The sequence below is a fragment of the Sceloporus occidentalis genome, unplaced genomic scaffold (genome assembly GCF_023333645.1).
Source record: "Sceloporus occidentalis isolate IW3139 unplaced genomic scaffold, rSceOcc1.0.p SCAF_1, whole genome shotgun sequence".
Taxonomy (NCBI): Eukaryota; Metazoa; Chordata; class Lepidosauria; order Squamata; family Phrynosomatidae; genus Sceloporus; species Sceloporus occidentalis.
The window spans coordinates 318,422,975-318,435,985 of NW_028316981.1; the positions used below are offsets into that span (position 1 = coordinate 318,422,975).

At 44.7% G+C, this 13,011-nt stretch overlaps 1 protein-coding gene across 6 annotated transcripts in view; it reads right to left on the reverse strand.

Annotated features, from left to right (window-relative positions):
- The window catches only part of CNTFR (ciliary neurotrophic factor receptor), a 558,243-nt gene that overhangs the window by 57,383 nt on the left and 487,849 nt on the right, over positions 1-13,011 (reverse strand). For all 6 annotated transcript variants that reach the window (XR_016277980.1, XM_089498469.1, XM_089498443.1 and 3 more), the window contains one exon: positions 5,720-5,883. Coding sequence is in view for 5 of the 6 variants with exons in the window: in XM_089498469.1 (XP_089354595.1) it covers positions 5,720-5,883 (164 nt within the window). In the remaining variant the exon portion in view is untranslated. The remainder of the gene's footprint in view (positions 1-5,719; positions 5,884-13,011) is intronic.

Sequence of the window (13,011 nt, forward strand, 5' to 3'; positions counted from 1 at the left end):
GAGGGAGGGAGGGAGATTGAAGAAGAGGAGGAAGAAGGAGGAAGGAAGGAAGGAGCAGGAGTAGGAGGGAGGGAGGGAGGATGAAGAAGAGGAGGAAGAAGGAGGAAGGAAGGAGGGAAGGAGCAAGAGGAGGAGGGAGGGAGGATGAAGAAGAGGAGGAAGAAGGAGGAAGGAAGGAAGGAGCAAGAGGAGGAGGGAGGGAGGGAGGATGAAGAAGAGGAGGAAGGAGGAGGAAGGAAGGAGAGAAGGAGCAAGAGGAGGAGGGAGGGAGGGAGGGAGGATGAAGAAGAGGAGGAAGAAGGAGGAAGGAAGGAAGGAGCAGGAGGAGGAGGGAGGGAGGGAGGGAGGATGAAGAAGAGGAGGAAGAAGGAGGAAGGAAGGAGGGAAGGAGCAAGAGGAGGAGGGAGGGAGGATGAAGAAGAGGCGGAAGAAGGAGGAAGGAAGGAAGGAGCAAGAGGAGGAGGGAGGGAGGGAGGGAGGATGAAGAAGAGGAGGAAGAAGGAGGAAGGAAGGAAGGAGCAAGAGGAGGAGGGAGGGAGGGAGGATGAAGAAGGAGGAAGGAAGGAGAGAAGGAGCAAGAGGAGGAGGGAGGGAGGGAGGGAGGAAGAAAGATGAAGACATGCAGTCTTTCTGAAGGTGAGACAGTGTGACTTTCCAAAGTGCATTTCTATGTATTTTCAGTGCTTTCAATGCTGAAAGGTGTGCTTTTACAAGGAGAGTGGTAGTGATGGTGATATGTCAGTATGTGGGACATGCAGTCTTTCTGAAGGTGAGACAGTGTGACTTTCCAAAGTGCATTTCTATGTATTTTCAGTGCTTTCAATGCTGAAAGGTGTGCTTTTACAAGGAGAGTGGTAGTGATGGTGATATGTCAGTTTGTGGGACATGCAGTCTTTCTGAAGGTGAGACAGTGTGACTTTCCAAAGTGCATTTCTGTGTATTTTCAGTGCTTTCAATGCTGAAAGGTGTGCTTTTACAAGGAGAGTGGTAGTGATGGTGATATGTCAGTTTGTGGGACATGCACTCTTTCTGAAGGTGAGACAGTGTGACTTTCCAAAGTGCATTTCTGTGTATTTTCAGTGCTTTCAATGCTAAAAGGTGTGCTTTTACAAGGAGAGTGGTAGTGATGGTGATATGTCAGTTTGTGGGACATGCACTCTTTCTGAAGGTGAGACAGTGTGACTTTCCAAAGTGCATTTCTGTGTATTTTCAGTGCTTTCAATGCTAAAAGGTGTGCTTTTACAAGGAGAGTGGTAGTGATGGTGATATGTCAGTTTGTGGGACATGCACTCTTTCTGAAGGTGAGACAGTGTGACTTTCCAAAGTGCATTTCTGTGTATTTTCAGTGCTTTCAATGCTAAAAGGTCTGCTTTAACAGTGAGAGTGGTTTCGGCCTTCCCCTTCGGCTGAAAGGGCCCCTTGGAGCCCTTTCGGCTGAAAGAAGGGGCGAAGGAGGAGAGGGCAGGCACACGCCTCCTCCTCCCCACGGGGCTTTGGCAGCCCTGAGGTGTCTTTCGGAGGACACCTCAGGCCTGGCAAAGCCCCGAGGACAGGAGCTGGGGCCGCGCGCCTGTTGCTCCTGCCTCTCACGGGCCCTTACTGCTTCTCTGAGAGGCAGCTGGGGTCAACGGAAGGGCAGGAGGAGCAGGCGCGTGCCTGTCACCCCCTCTCCCAATCCCCCCCTTCTAGCTGTCTCTCAGACAGCGGGAGGTTGGGAAAGGGAGCAGAGAAAGCCCTGCCCCCAGAGGGTGGAAGCTCCGCCCCTGGCACGCAGCCCCACCCCCAGAGGGTGGAAGCTCCACCCCTGGCACACAGTCCCACCCCGGAGGGTGGAAGCTCCGCCCCCAGCATGCGGTCCCGCCCCCGGAGGGTGGAAGCTCCACCCCTGGCACGTGGCCCCGCCCCCGGAGGGTGGAAGCTCCCCCCCCTTTCGGCCCCCCAGTTGTCTCAGGGACAGCAACCCGGCCCCCGGCTCAAAAAGGTTGCCTACCCCTGCTCTACCATCATCACTTTTCTTCTCATGTCTGTGTTTTGCAAAACACCTTTTGCCTGATGAAGAAGCCAGTGGAATGGATTTTGTTGTTATTTATTTATATATGGCACAGAATTTTGCATGATAAGTCATGTTTGTTCATATTACCCTGGGATATAGTTCATCTCATCCTGCAAATATCAGCTGATGTAGGGCAGCTAGGTAATTCCTGATTAATAATTCCCTATTAATCTCAGTTTGCAATCCAGATCCATTGCTAAGGTCTCTGATGCTGCATGGAAGCACACAATTCTCTTTTGGGGGATAACTGAAGCAAAATAGGTACTGAGCAGGTTCTGCTTTCCTTCTGAGCTGTTAGCATTTTTCCATCCTTACTGAGCAGTGGTCCCACTGTCTTCTTGTTCATTCTCTAGCCTCAAATGTATCTGAAAAACTCCTTTATGTTGGTTGCCTAGCCAATCTCAGGTCATTCTTTATGTTAGTCCTGCAAGCTTGGGCTACACATCTTTACTCTTCCTTGGAGGTGTACCCTTCTTCCATTCTTCATGCATGCTCTTTGTCTCTTGTCATGCAGCCACACTGGATTTTTCAGAGGTTTCCCCCTTTCTTTTTCTCCCATGTGATTGTGCTTTTTGCAACTCCTTCAAGAATTCCCACCCTTGTTGAGTATGTTTTTTCTTTAACACCTCTAGCTATGGGATTCCAACCAATATTTCCCTGAACTTGTTAAAATCAGTTTTCATGAAATCTTTGCTCTGTCCCACAATTGCAAATTCTAGCACACCGTGGTCACTGTCCGCAAAAGTGCCACCTGCTTTGATGCCACTGACCAACTCCTCGCTGTTGGGTGAGACCGAGTCCAGAACTGCCGATTCCCTTCCTCCATCATTTGAAATGGGAAATTATATCCAAGGCACATCAGGAATTTATTGGACAGCCTATGCTTGGCAGAGTCAGCCTCCCAGAAGATTTCTGGGTAATTGAAATCCCGCATAACTACTAATTCTTGCATCTTTGAGATTTCTGAGATCTTTCTCTCTGAAAAGCATCATCCACTATTTTGGGAGGCTTCCAGGAAAGGCTCTACGTCATTTTAGTTTTATTCAGAAAAAAAGACTGAAGGACATCCTGGGAGAAGTATTACATGGGACTCCGGGGCTACTCTTTCCTCACCTGTGCAACATATATTTAACCATACACATTTATTTCATTTTATCTGTTTAAACAGTTTGAAACCACCCACACCACCCATCTGCTGTTGCCAGCATGCTCTCCTGGAATAATTGAAACAATGCAAAGCAATTAAAACTTTAAAAAAGGCAATACAAACTCTTCCTGAAAACAAGCAACCAAGCAAGCAAGCAAAGGTACCAAAGCAGAACAATAGCAATGGAAACTGGAAAGTACCCCCAAAGACCAGCTAGTCCAGCCCCAGGCCAATGCAAGAAACCCAAAGGTAAAGAGTTCCCCCGAGAGGCGGTCACGATCCAACCTCTGTTTAAAATCCTTGAAATAATGGGAGTCCACCCTCTTTTGAGCATAATGAAGTAGACATTAGCATACTTTTCTCGTCAACAAAATAAATGGCTCTGAAATAAACGTATGGTGACCATTAATTCTTATTTCCCAATGGATGAAATAGGAGCAAGCTATGACCAAGGCCTATGGACAATTCCACTCTAGAAAATAATAGCTCTTTGGTCCTTCTTTAAATGCCATAGAGCTGCATTTTGTGGAAACCTGGACTTTGTAGTTTGTGGGGATTTTGGATTCTTCATGGAACTACAAATCCCAGGATTCCATAAGATAATGCTATAATAATGGTGTGAAAGAGACCTTAGTTACTTGCTAGAAGATTTTCAGCTAAAAGCTGCTAGTATTTTTGGACCCATCCTTTTGCTTTGACCTGGAACATGATCCCTAAAATCTTTCCTGGATTTGGATTTGAGTTTCAGCTGAAACAAAGCCCTCAGATCACTTTCAAGCAGCCAAGTTGTAAGTGTTCAAATCATAGGAAATCTTTACATTTAAAGGCCCCCTTCACATTACACAAGTAAAACACCTTGATGTCATTTTAACTGCCCTGGCTACATCCGATGGGATCCTGGGATGTGTAGTCCTGTGAGTCACTAAAGCTCTCTAAGGCTGCATTCTTAGCATCTCTTGAAAGTAGACATTGCAAGGCTTCATAGTATAGCACCAACGCAGTTAAAGTGGTATCAATGTGCTGCAATTGTGTAGTGTGAATGAATCCTTAGCAAAGGATCCTGGCGGTAGAGATGTGGGCAGACAGACTCTCTGAGGCTCAACCAAGGATGTAAATCTTCACTAATTTCATTCTTGAAGTAAGCAAGGAATAATTTCAGGTACTATCATCCCATCACAAGACAGGCTTCAGATACTGCATAGTTGCTTTTGAAGAATATTCGCAGTTTGGAACTTTTTATTTGCAAACCTCACAGCAAAAACAGCATTTTGCAGTGTAGGAAACAGCTTTCTCTGTGTAGAAAATAATATTCGATTCTTCTTTATAGCCGATCCTTCTCTAACTGCCATAGAGCTTTTAATTGCACAGAAATATTACTTTTTCTGCAGAAAATGCTGTTTTCCCAGGATTTTGGAGGGTGTAGGATTCAGAAGCTTTAAAATTGAAAACAGCATTAAAAACCAATCTCTTCCAGCAGGTTTACCCTGAAGAATTTTAAATTCTGAATTTTAAATGTGGATTGTTCTAATCAATGTAAATCTTATTTTTAAATTGATGTGTGTTTTAACATGTCTTTTAACGGATGTTGTCTTGTCTGGTAATTGTTGTTGTTCCCTGTAGAGACTGGTAAGAAATCATCATCATCACCACCACCATCATCATAATCATCATCAACATCTGCATTATTTCCATGGTGTAGGTGAACCAAGGTTTCCGAATACTTGAATAATAATAATAATAATAATAATAATAATAATAATAGAGTATTTGGAAACCTTGGCTTATCTAAACCATGGAAATAACATAGTGACACCATTTTAACTGCCATGGTTCAATAATAATAATAATAATAATAATAATAATAATAATAGAGTCATGGCAGTTGAAGTGGTGTCAGACCACATTATTTCCACAGTGTAGCTGAACCAAGGTTTCCAAATACTATAATAATAATAATAATAATAATAATAAAACTTTTTTGTGTAGGGAACATCACTTTCTGCAGAGAAAATAATGTTTCTGTGCAGTTAAAAGTTCTATGGCAATTAGAAAGGGATCAAGTAGAAAGAGGGATGAAATATTATTTTTTGCACAGAAAAAGCTGTTTCCTACATGGAAAAATTTGGTTTATAATACAAAAACAAAGTGTGAGGTTTGCAAAGAAAAAGTCCCAAACTGCGAATACTCTTCAATTGAGTATTCTTATTCATATTATTAACTATTTGGAGAGCTTGGTACTACACCATCGAAATAATGCAGTTTGACACCACTTTTATTGCCTTGGCTCCATCATCATCATCATCATCATCATCATCATCAAGTCACGGCAGTTAAAGTGACATCAAACTGCATTATTTCCACGGTGTAGAGGAACCAAGGTTTCCGAATACTGAAGAAACACATTTCCCAACCACTTTCCTGATTATTGTCAAATATTCCTTCCACCTTTAGCCTCAACATGCCATTCAAATGCCCCCCCAAACCCAGAAAAGCAAAGCCCCCAGAGGGTTGCCACTCACATGCTGCCACTGGTCAATGATGAGCGGCCGGTACCTCAGGAAGAATTTGAGGGGGAAGGAGTCGGGGTCCGGCCATGAGGAAGGGTACTGCCACGTCACCAGCAGCCTCCGGGGGTTGTGGGGGATGGCCTTGGCCACCACGTTCTCCGGAGGGTCCGGCTTTACTGTTCAAAGAAACAAGACACGGAAGAAGGCGAGAGGGAGGGGGAGACAAAAAGGCTTGGTCAGTGAACCTTTTGCACACCAGAAAGGACTTTCAATAGGTGGAAGCAACATCTTTTCTTTTCTTTTAAAGCCATATTTAATATTTTGGGGTTGTGATTTGTTCAATTATGTGTTAAGATTATCATTTTTGCTGCTTTTATTAGTGGAGGGCACTACTTAGTGTAAGATGATTAGTCTAGGGCAGGGGTAGGCAACCTACGGCCCGCGGGCTGGATGCGGCCCGGCGAGGCCTTGGGACCAGCCCAGCCCGGTCCTGCCGCCGATTGCCGCCTGGGCCTTTGGCCTCTCGCGCGAGGGGGCAAGGAGGGGCAATTGTCTATAGAAGCCTCAGAAACATGCATTTATATTAACATTTTTGAAAAAATCAGCAAATATTTTCACATGTCCTCCATTTGAAAATTTTGTCCTGCATTTCTTTCGGGTTATTTATTTATTTAATTTTTTTTAAAAAAATTATTTAATTATTTATTTTTTGGCTTTGGCCCCCCAGTTGTCTGAGGGACAGCAACCCGGCCCCCGGCTCAAAAAGGTTGCCTACCCCTGGTCTAGGGCTACATTTGCAAGGCAGAGTTAATGCATTTTGACACAGATTTAACTGTCATGCTCTATGCTATGGAACCCTGGGATTTGGCACTAGAGCTCTCTGACAAGGAAGGCTAAATATCCCAGAAAACTACAAATACCACAAATTTCACAGCATTAAGCCATGGTAGTTAAAGTATTTCTACAGAGCAGATTACACCGTAGTCTTTGCCTTTCTCTTTTGCAAAACCAAATGGCTGCAGCCTCTCCTCGTATATGTGTTCTTCTTCATTAATAACTTTTGTCATCCTGAACAGACTCTGATATACTTGCGCCAACTTGTCCTGGTTTAGATGTGATAAATGTTTGAAGGTATGTACTTGCATTGTATGCATCTCCACTTCTATAGCTACACAGTGTTTGAGCTATGCCAACCTTCTGAAAACCAGCATTGTAAAACTTAGTGATGGTCTCATAGAATCATAGGCCCGTTCCACACGAGCGTAATAGTACGGACTGGGTCCGTACTAGGATGCCCCTAACCCTAGTACGGATCGAGTCCGTACAAAATGGCGGTGTCCGTTCCACATGGGGGCCGCCATGACTATGTCACCACCACGCCACCTCCAAACAAGGCGGCACAGTGGTGACGTCATCGCACCGTGCGAGGGCGCCTAGAGCGCCCTTTCCGCAGTGCGAGAAGGAGCTCCGAAATGGAGTTCCTTCTGCGGTTTGCGTTGCTGGCTCAGCCTTTAGACAGCTGCGCCAGGGACACAAGGGAGAAAGGGGCCGAGCGGCCCCTTTCTTCGCCTCCCCACCACTGTCAGGTGTCCTTGGGGCATGAAGCCCCAAGGACACCCATTTCCAGGCCGTGGGGAAGCGGCCTTTTGCCGCTTCCCCACGGTCTGGAAAGAGGCAGATTGGGGCCTTGGAGGCTGCCGTTCTGGCAGCTGAGGCCCCGATCCGGCAGGGAAAGGGCCAGTTACAGGCCGCCCCAAAGGGGTGGTCTGTAACGTGCCATAGAGTTGAAAGAGACCTCAAGGACCATTCAGTCCAACCCCTGCCATGCAGGAGCACAGAATCAAAGCATCTCCACAGATGAACTAAAAACAGCCTCCAAAGAAGGAAAGTCAACCATGCTCCGAGGGAGCATCTTCCACTCTCAAACAGCTCTTACCATCTGGAAGTTCTTTGTAATGTTCAGATGGAACCTCTTTTCCTCTAGCTTGATTCCATTGCTCTATATCCTAATCTATGGAGCAGCAGTAAACCAGCTTGCTTCATCCTCAGCATGACATCCCTTCAAATATTAAAACAGGGCTATCTATGTCTGCTCATGGTCCCTTTGCGCTATGGGGAAGGCGCAGTGGCAGTTTCTGAATCCCAGTGAATCAAGAGGTCCAATGAAGGCACATAGAAATACTTGTGCACCATCCAAGAATGCACAAATGTGAAATGGCTATATTTGAAGAATTGCCCTTATACAACCATAGACTGTGCAATGGCCAAAAGAATACAATTGCATATGTTATGGAAATTAGTTTCTGGACTCCTGATGTTTTACAATATCTGGTTTCCACACAGAGTAGTGTGAGTAGATGAAAGGGCACATCTGAGGTCTTGCCAGGCCTTTCTAGTGTCAATCCAACCAGATTTTATGGTTGGGTTTCATTTGTATCTGGATGAATCTCCTTCCGATAGTTGTGGATTTTATTCAGAGACAACATGAGGTGAGGGAGGGGATGTCTATGCAGACTCTCACATGGCTCTGCAACCTTTCTTTGTTCTCCCATTGAGTTGGTGGGAGCAGGGGGACATCATGTTATATAGAAAGAGCCTTGGAAACCTAATCCAAAGCCAGAGAAATCATAAATCTGACAAGGAAAAATATAAACCCAACATCGGCTCTGCAGGCTTCATAGGTTTTGGCTTCCAGAAGAAGAGAGGTTGTTGAGCCAAAGGGACCCAGAGGATTCCCAAATTCAGTTTAGGGTCAGAGGTTGTGAAGAGCCCCGGGGTGAAAAAAGGCTGGGGCCAACTCAGCAGGAGACCTTGTGATGGGAAAGGCTCAACAGCCTTTCCCAGCTGTTTGCTCCACAGCTGTTTCACAAAGCTGTCTCCAGATAGCTTGTTTTTCTTCCTCTTGGTCTCAGACCCTTTTTAGTTGAGTAAAACTGCATAGATGTAACTCTGATAGAAAGTAACCACAAGGGAATGGGGATTGTTCAGCCTTCTGGATGTTGCTGAACTCCATTCTCCAGCATTCCTCATGATGCTGGGCTGCCTATAGGGCTTCTGGGAGCTGCCGTCCAGCAACATCTGGAGGGGCTTCATTGTCCTCACATCTGCTTTATAGGGATGGGTATGTAAAGCTAGAAGGACAAGACAAAGGACATCAGTTGGGGTTTCTCAGAGAGCAAGAAGGCCTATGTTGGATCAGAATATAGTTCTGTCTAGTTATAGAAGCACAGAATCATAGGGTTGGAGGAGACCACAAGGGCCATCCATGGCCATCCAGTGCAATCCCTTTCTGCAGTACATAAATACACAATCCAAGCACTCCCACAGATGGCTATCCAACCTTTGTTTAGAAACCTCCAAAGGAAGAGACTCCACCTCACTCTGAAGCAGTGTCTTCTACTGTCAAACAGCTCTTACTGTCAGGAAGTTCTTCCTAACGCTGAGGTGGAATCTCTTTTCCTGTAGTTTGAACCCACTGCTGTGTGTCCTGTTCTCCGGAGCAGCAGAAAACAAGCTTTCTCCATCCTCAACATGGCATCCCTTCAAAGAGGGCTATATATCACCTCTTTAACTTTCTCTTCTCCAGGCTAAACATCCCCAGCTCTCTAAGCCGCTCCTCATAGGGCTTCATGGTTTCCAGGTCTTTCACCATTTTGGCTGCCCTCCTCTGGACATGCTCCAGCTGGTCAATATCTTTCCCGAACAGCCTTAGGTGCCCAACTGGCAAGGACACAGGCCTCATTCTGATGCTAAGTTAAATCATGGCTGTTCATGAAAGCTTGAAAGGTTTAGTGATCTAATCCATGTATTTCTATTTAAAAAATACATTGGACTGTGAGTTCTATTTTGCTTTTAGTGAAATGTTTTATATGGCTGTCATTATTTGGGTTGTTGGGTAGGATGTAAATATTTAAGCAAACAGCGGCCTAAATCCTGTTCTTGGTCCTGACTAGTAGAACCAATGAATCAGTGAGATTTACCTATGTGTTGACTTATCATTCAACAATTGACTGAATAAGTCTATTCTAGTTGGAACTCACCAAAGGATGTCTTTCACATGCATATGTTCCCTACTGAAATAGTTGGCCATTTTTGTCTGAAGCAGAACATCCACATTAGGTTCAATGTTGCAGAAGTGAAGTTGCCCACGCAGTACCATTGTACAGGGAGGCACACTGGGTATTGCTATGCAAGTGCATTGTGCATGCAGACACACTATGATTTGGTTGTGCATTTGTCTGCATGTGTGGTGTCTTGATCAGTTGTGCAATGTTGCCATTCAGTACAAAGGGTTGCATAGCACAACTAATGCATAACTAGGCTTGCAGAGACTTATACTTTGGAACTCCAAAGTACAATCTTTGCATAAATGTTCCAATTTTCTGTAGCCTCTAAGGGGCTGAACAGATTGCCCCTTTCAGTGCCACATTGGCGCCGCAGCAACTACAAGCCACAGCCCCAATCTGGCCTTTCTGTGGTGCAAAAAGGGCATCATAGCTGCCAGCACCATGGCTTTTTTGTGCTTCTTTGGCACTGCATCATCTGGACACAGTGACAGAGGAGCACAGTGATGGCGCCCATCATGTGGAGGAGCGCACAGCATCATGCTAGTATAGGGGAGGAGCAGGGGCATGCGTTGTGCAGATGCCATGCCCCCACTCTGCCCCAATGCTGGCCTTTATGGCTGGTCTGTCGAGGCCCTGAGTCATCTTTTTTTAAAGGCTCACAACTTTGAGAGGGCACTAAAACATAGAAATGAAATAATGGCTGAAACCCTACACTGAACTTTCACAGTGTAAATTTGCACATTATGGTTGCACTATCCCACCCTCCTTCTGCATCCTGATGTTCCACAACTGATATTTTTTTAAATTTATACTTTCATTGAAGTTTTTGTAGTTTTGCTCTGTATTGTTCTAAGTAAGTTGTTAGCCACTTTGAATCTCATTATTGAAAGAAAAGCAAAATATGTATGAATAAAATAATATTAAAAGAATTGTAAGACAACATGAAGACTTCTTGAAGTCCAAAACATGAAGCAAATGTCTGGACACCTGATTGTCCTGGGCTTAGTCATACCCCATACTTGCGTGCCCACCTGCCTGCCTTCTCTTTTGTCTTCCTACCTGGGAAATTTGGTGCCTTGTTAAGTAACCTGGTTGCAATAATTTTGGACAAATGTCTCATGATACCTTTCATCAAGCCTATTGTTCTGTTTCTTCCCATTTATGAGACATTTACATAAATCTACCAGAGACAGATTGCTATTCTGGTCGTTGAGAGAGGGATTATTCCTTACTTGACACAATCACACTATGAGCTCACAGAAGGATCACACAGAGACACTGTACGTATAGTTCTCTATAGAAGAAGACTAGGACAGGGGAGGACAGCTGTGAAAGACCTAGACAAGATCCTTGAGTGCAAAGATATACGACTAAATACTAAAGTTAGGATCGTCCAAACCATAGCCTTTGGGCTGAAGAGTGGGGTATAAATTTATCTATCTATCTATTTATTTATACGCCACTCTTCCTATACTGGGAAAGGTGGAAGGCAGTGGAAAGAGAGGAAGACCACACATCAGATGGTCAAATGGCATTGAGCTTTTAGGACCTGAGCAAAGCAGTTGAGAGAATAAAGCATATTTGTGCAGGCTAGTACAAGGGGAGTCTGCCCTGTTTAAAGCTGTTGTAGCATGAGCTTTCATAGACTAGGTCTACTTCCTCAGATGTATGAAGCGAACTGGTGCTCAGGAAGGACCTTTATAGACTATATGAATACCCATGGAAATGTAAAACATGTGGGCATGTTAAGCATGCAGACAAGTGTCTCTTTCTCTTCCTCGTGGTCTGCAGCTGTTGCCTGAGATGGACTGGTATCTGCCTTTCCCACAGAGATGCTGTGGCAGGATAAGCTGGCCCAATTCAAGCTGAAGATGTTGTGGCAGTCCTGCCATCATCCTCATCTCATGCCCCTTTCTTGCTAGTTTTGCTAAGAGGCTCTCCCTCCAGGCTTTGAGTGACACAGGTTCCTTAAGGAACAACTTTGTTCTTGTGCGCCTTCAAATTATTTCTAACCTATGGCAAACCTAAGGTGAACTGATCACAGAGTTTTCTTGGTAATATTTGTTTCACAGAGGGTTTGCTTTGCTATTCTCTGAGGCTAAGAGAGTGTGACTTGAGCAAGGTCACTCAGTGGGTTTCCATGGCTGAACAGGGATTTGAACCTTGGTCTCCAGATTCATAGTCCAACACATAAACTACTATGCTATACTGCCCCCCCTCTCTCTCTCTACACACACACACACACACACACACAAAAGTTATGGGAAGAACATTTAAAGATACTCCAAAAAAGGTTGAAAATAGGAGCTGAGAAACCCTAATGAGAAGAAAGTTGGACTGATGAGAATCTCTGTAGTTCGGGTTTTTTTTCTTTGCAAAACCTGCACTTGTTTTGTCCAGAAAACAACATTTTCTGCAAATGAAACAGCATTTCTGCACAGAAAATAGTATTTCCATGCAGTAATTTTATGTGTGGGAGTATTAATATAGCATGTGCAAATTTTGCGCAGAATAAGTCTCAAACAGTGAATGGTCTTTGAAAACTGTGCAATTTCCCAAGACTTTCTTCCAGTGAGAAGTAAATTGTAGATATTACTCATTGCTTTCCCTGAGAAGAAAAAATTATGTCCCCGTTGTGTAGAGAGGACAATAAAACCCAAACCAAGCCCAGATGTTTCCCTTGGACTATTCCAGCAAGAGCCATCATCTGTGCATCACATGGAGCAGCAGCAGCATCCGCCCTGAACGGCTTTTGATATGCAGAATAATTAGCGCTGTCAGGATGTTACATTTTTAATGCCCTGTGTTTGCTTTCCATAATTTGCCCAAGGCTCCTGTTAGAAAAGCCAGGGATGCAGCATGTGCCCACTCATCCTCTTGTTTTCTTGTTGCTACACTGGGTGTCCCCCCCTTTGCACTGAGGATGCAAACACCATCTGTCAAAGCTGTGTTCTCCATTAGAGCTGTGAAAAAAAAGAGGAGAAACCAACAACGTTGTACCAGCAGCAACTTGGCTCTGCTTTCCTCCCATTCAGGCAGATCTCTGGATCTGTGACCCAGCAACTCAGACAGAGGCCTTCCTGGGACATTTCAGTAAGGTGGGTGCTGAATCACCCACTGATTTTTGCTACTTAAATATCAAGCTTGTTTAGCTGTTTCTAGTGGGTTTTGGACCACTGGCACAATGGAGAGCTTGGAAACCTTTCCCTAACATCTTGTATTTTGGGTTGCAATGAG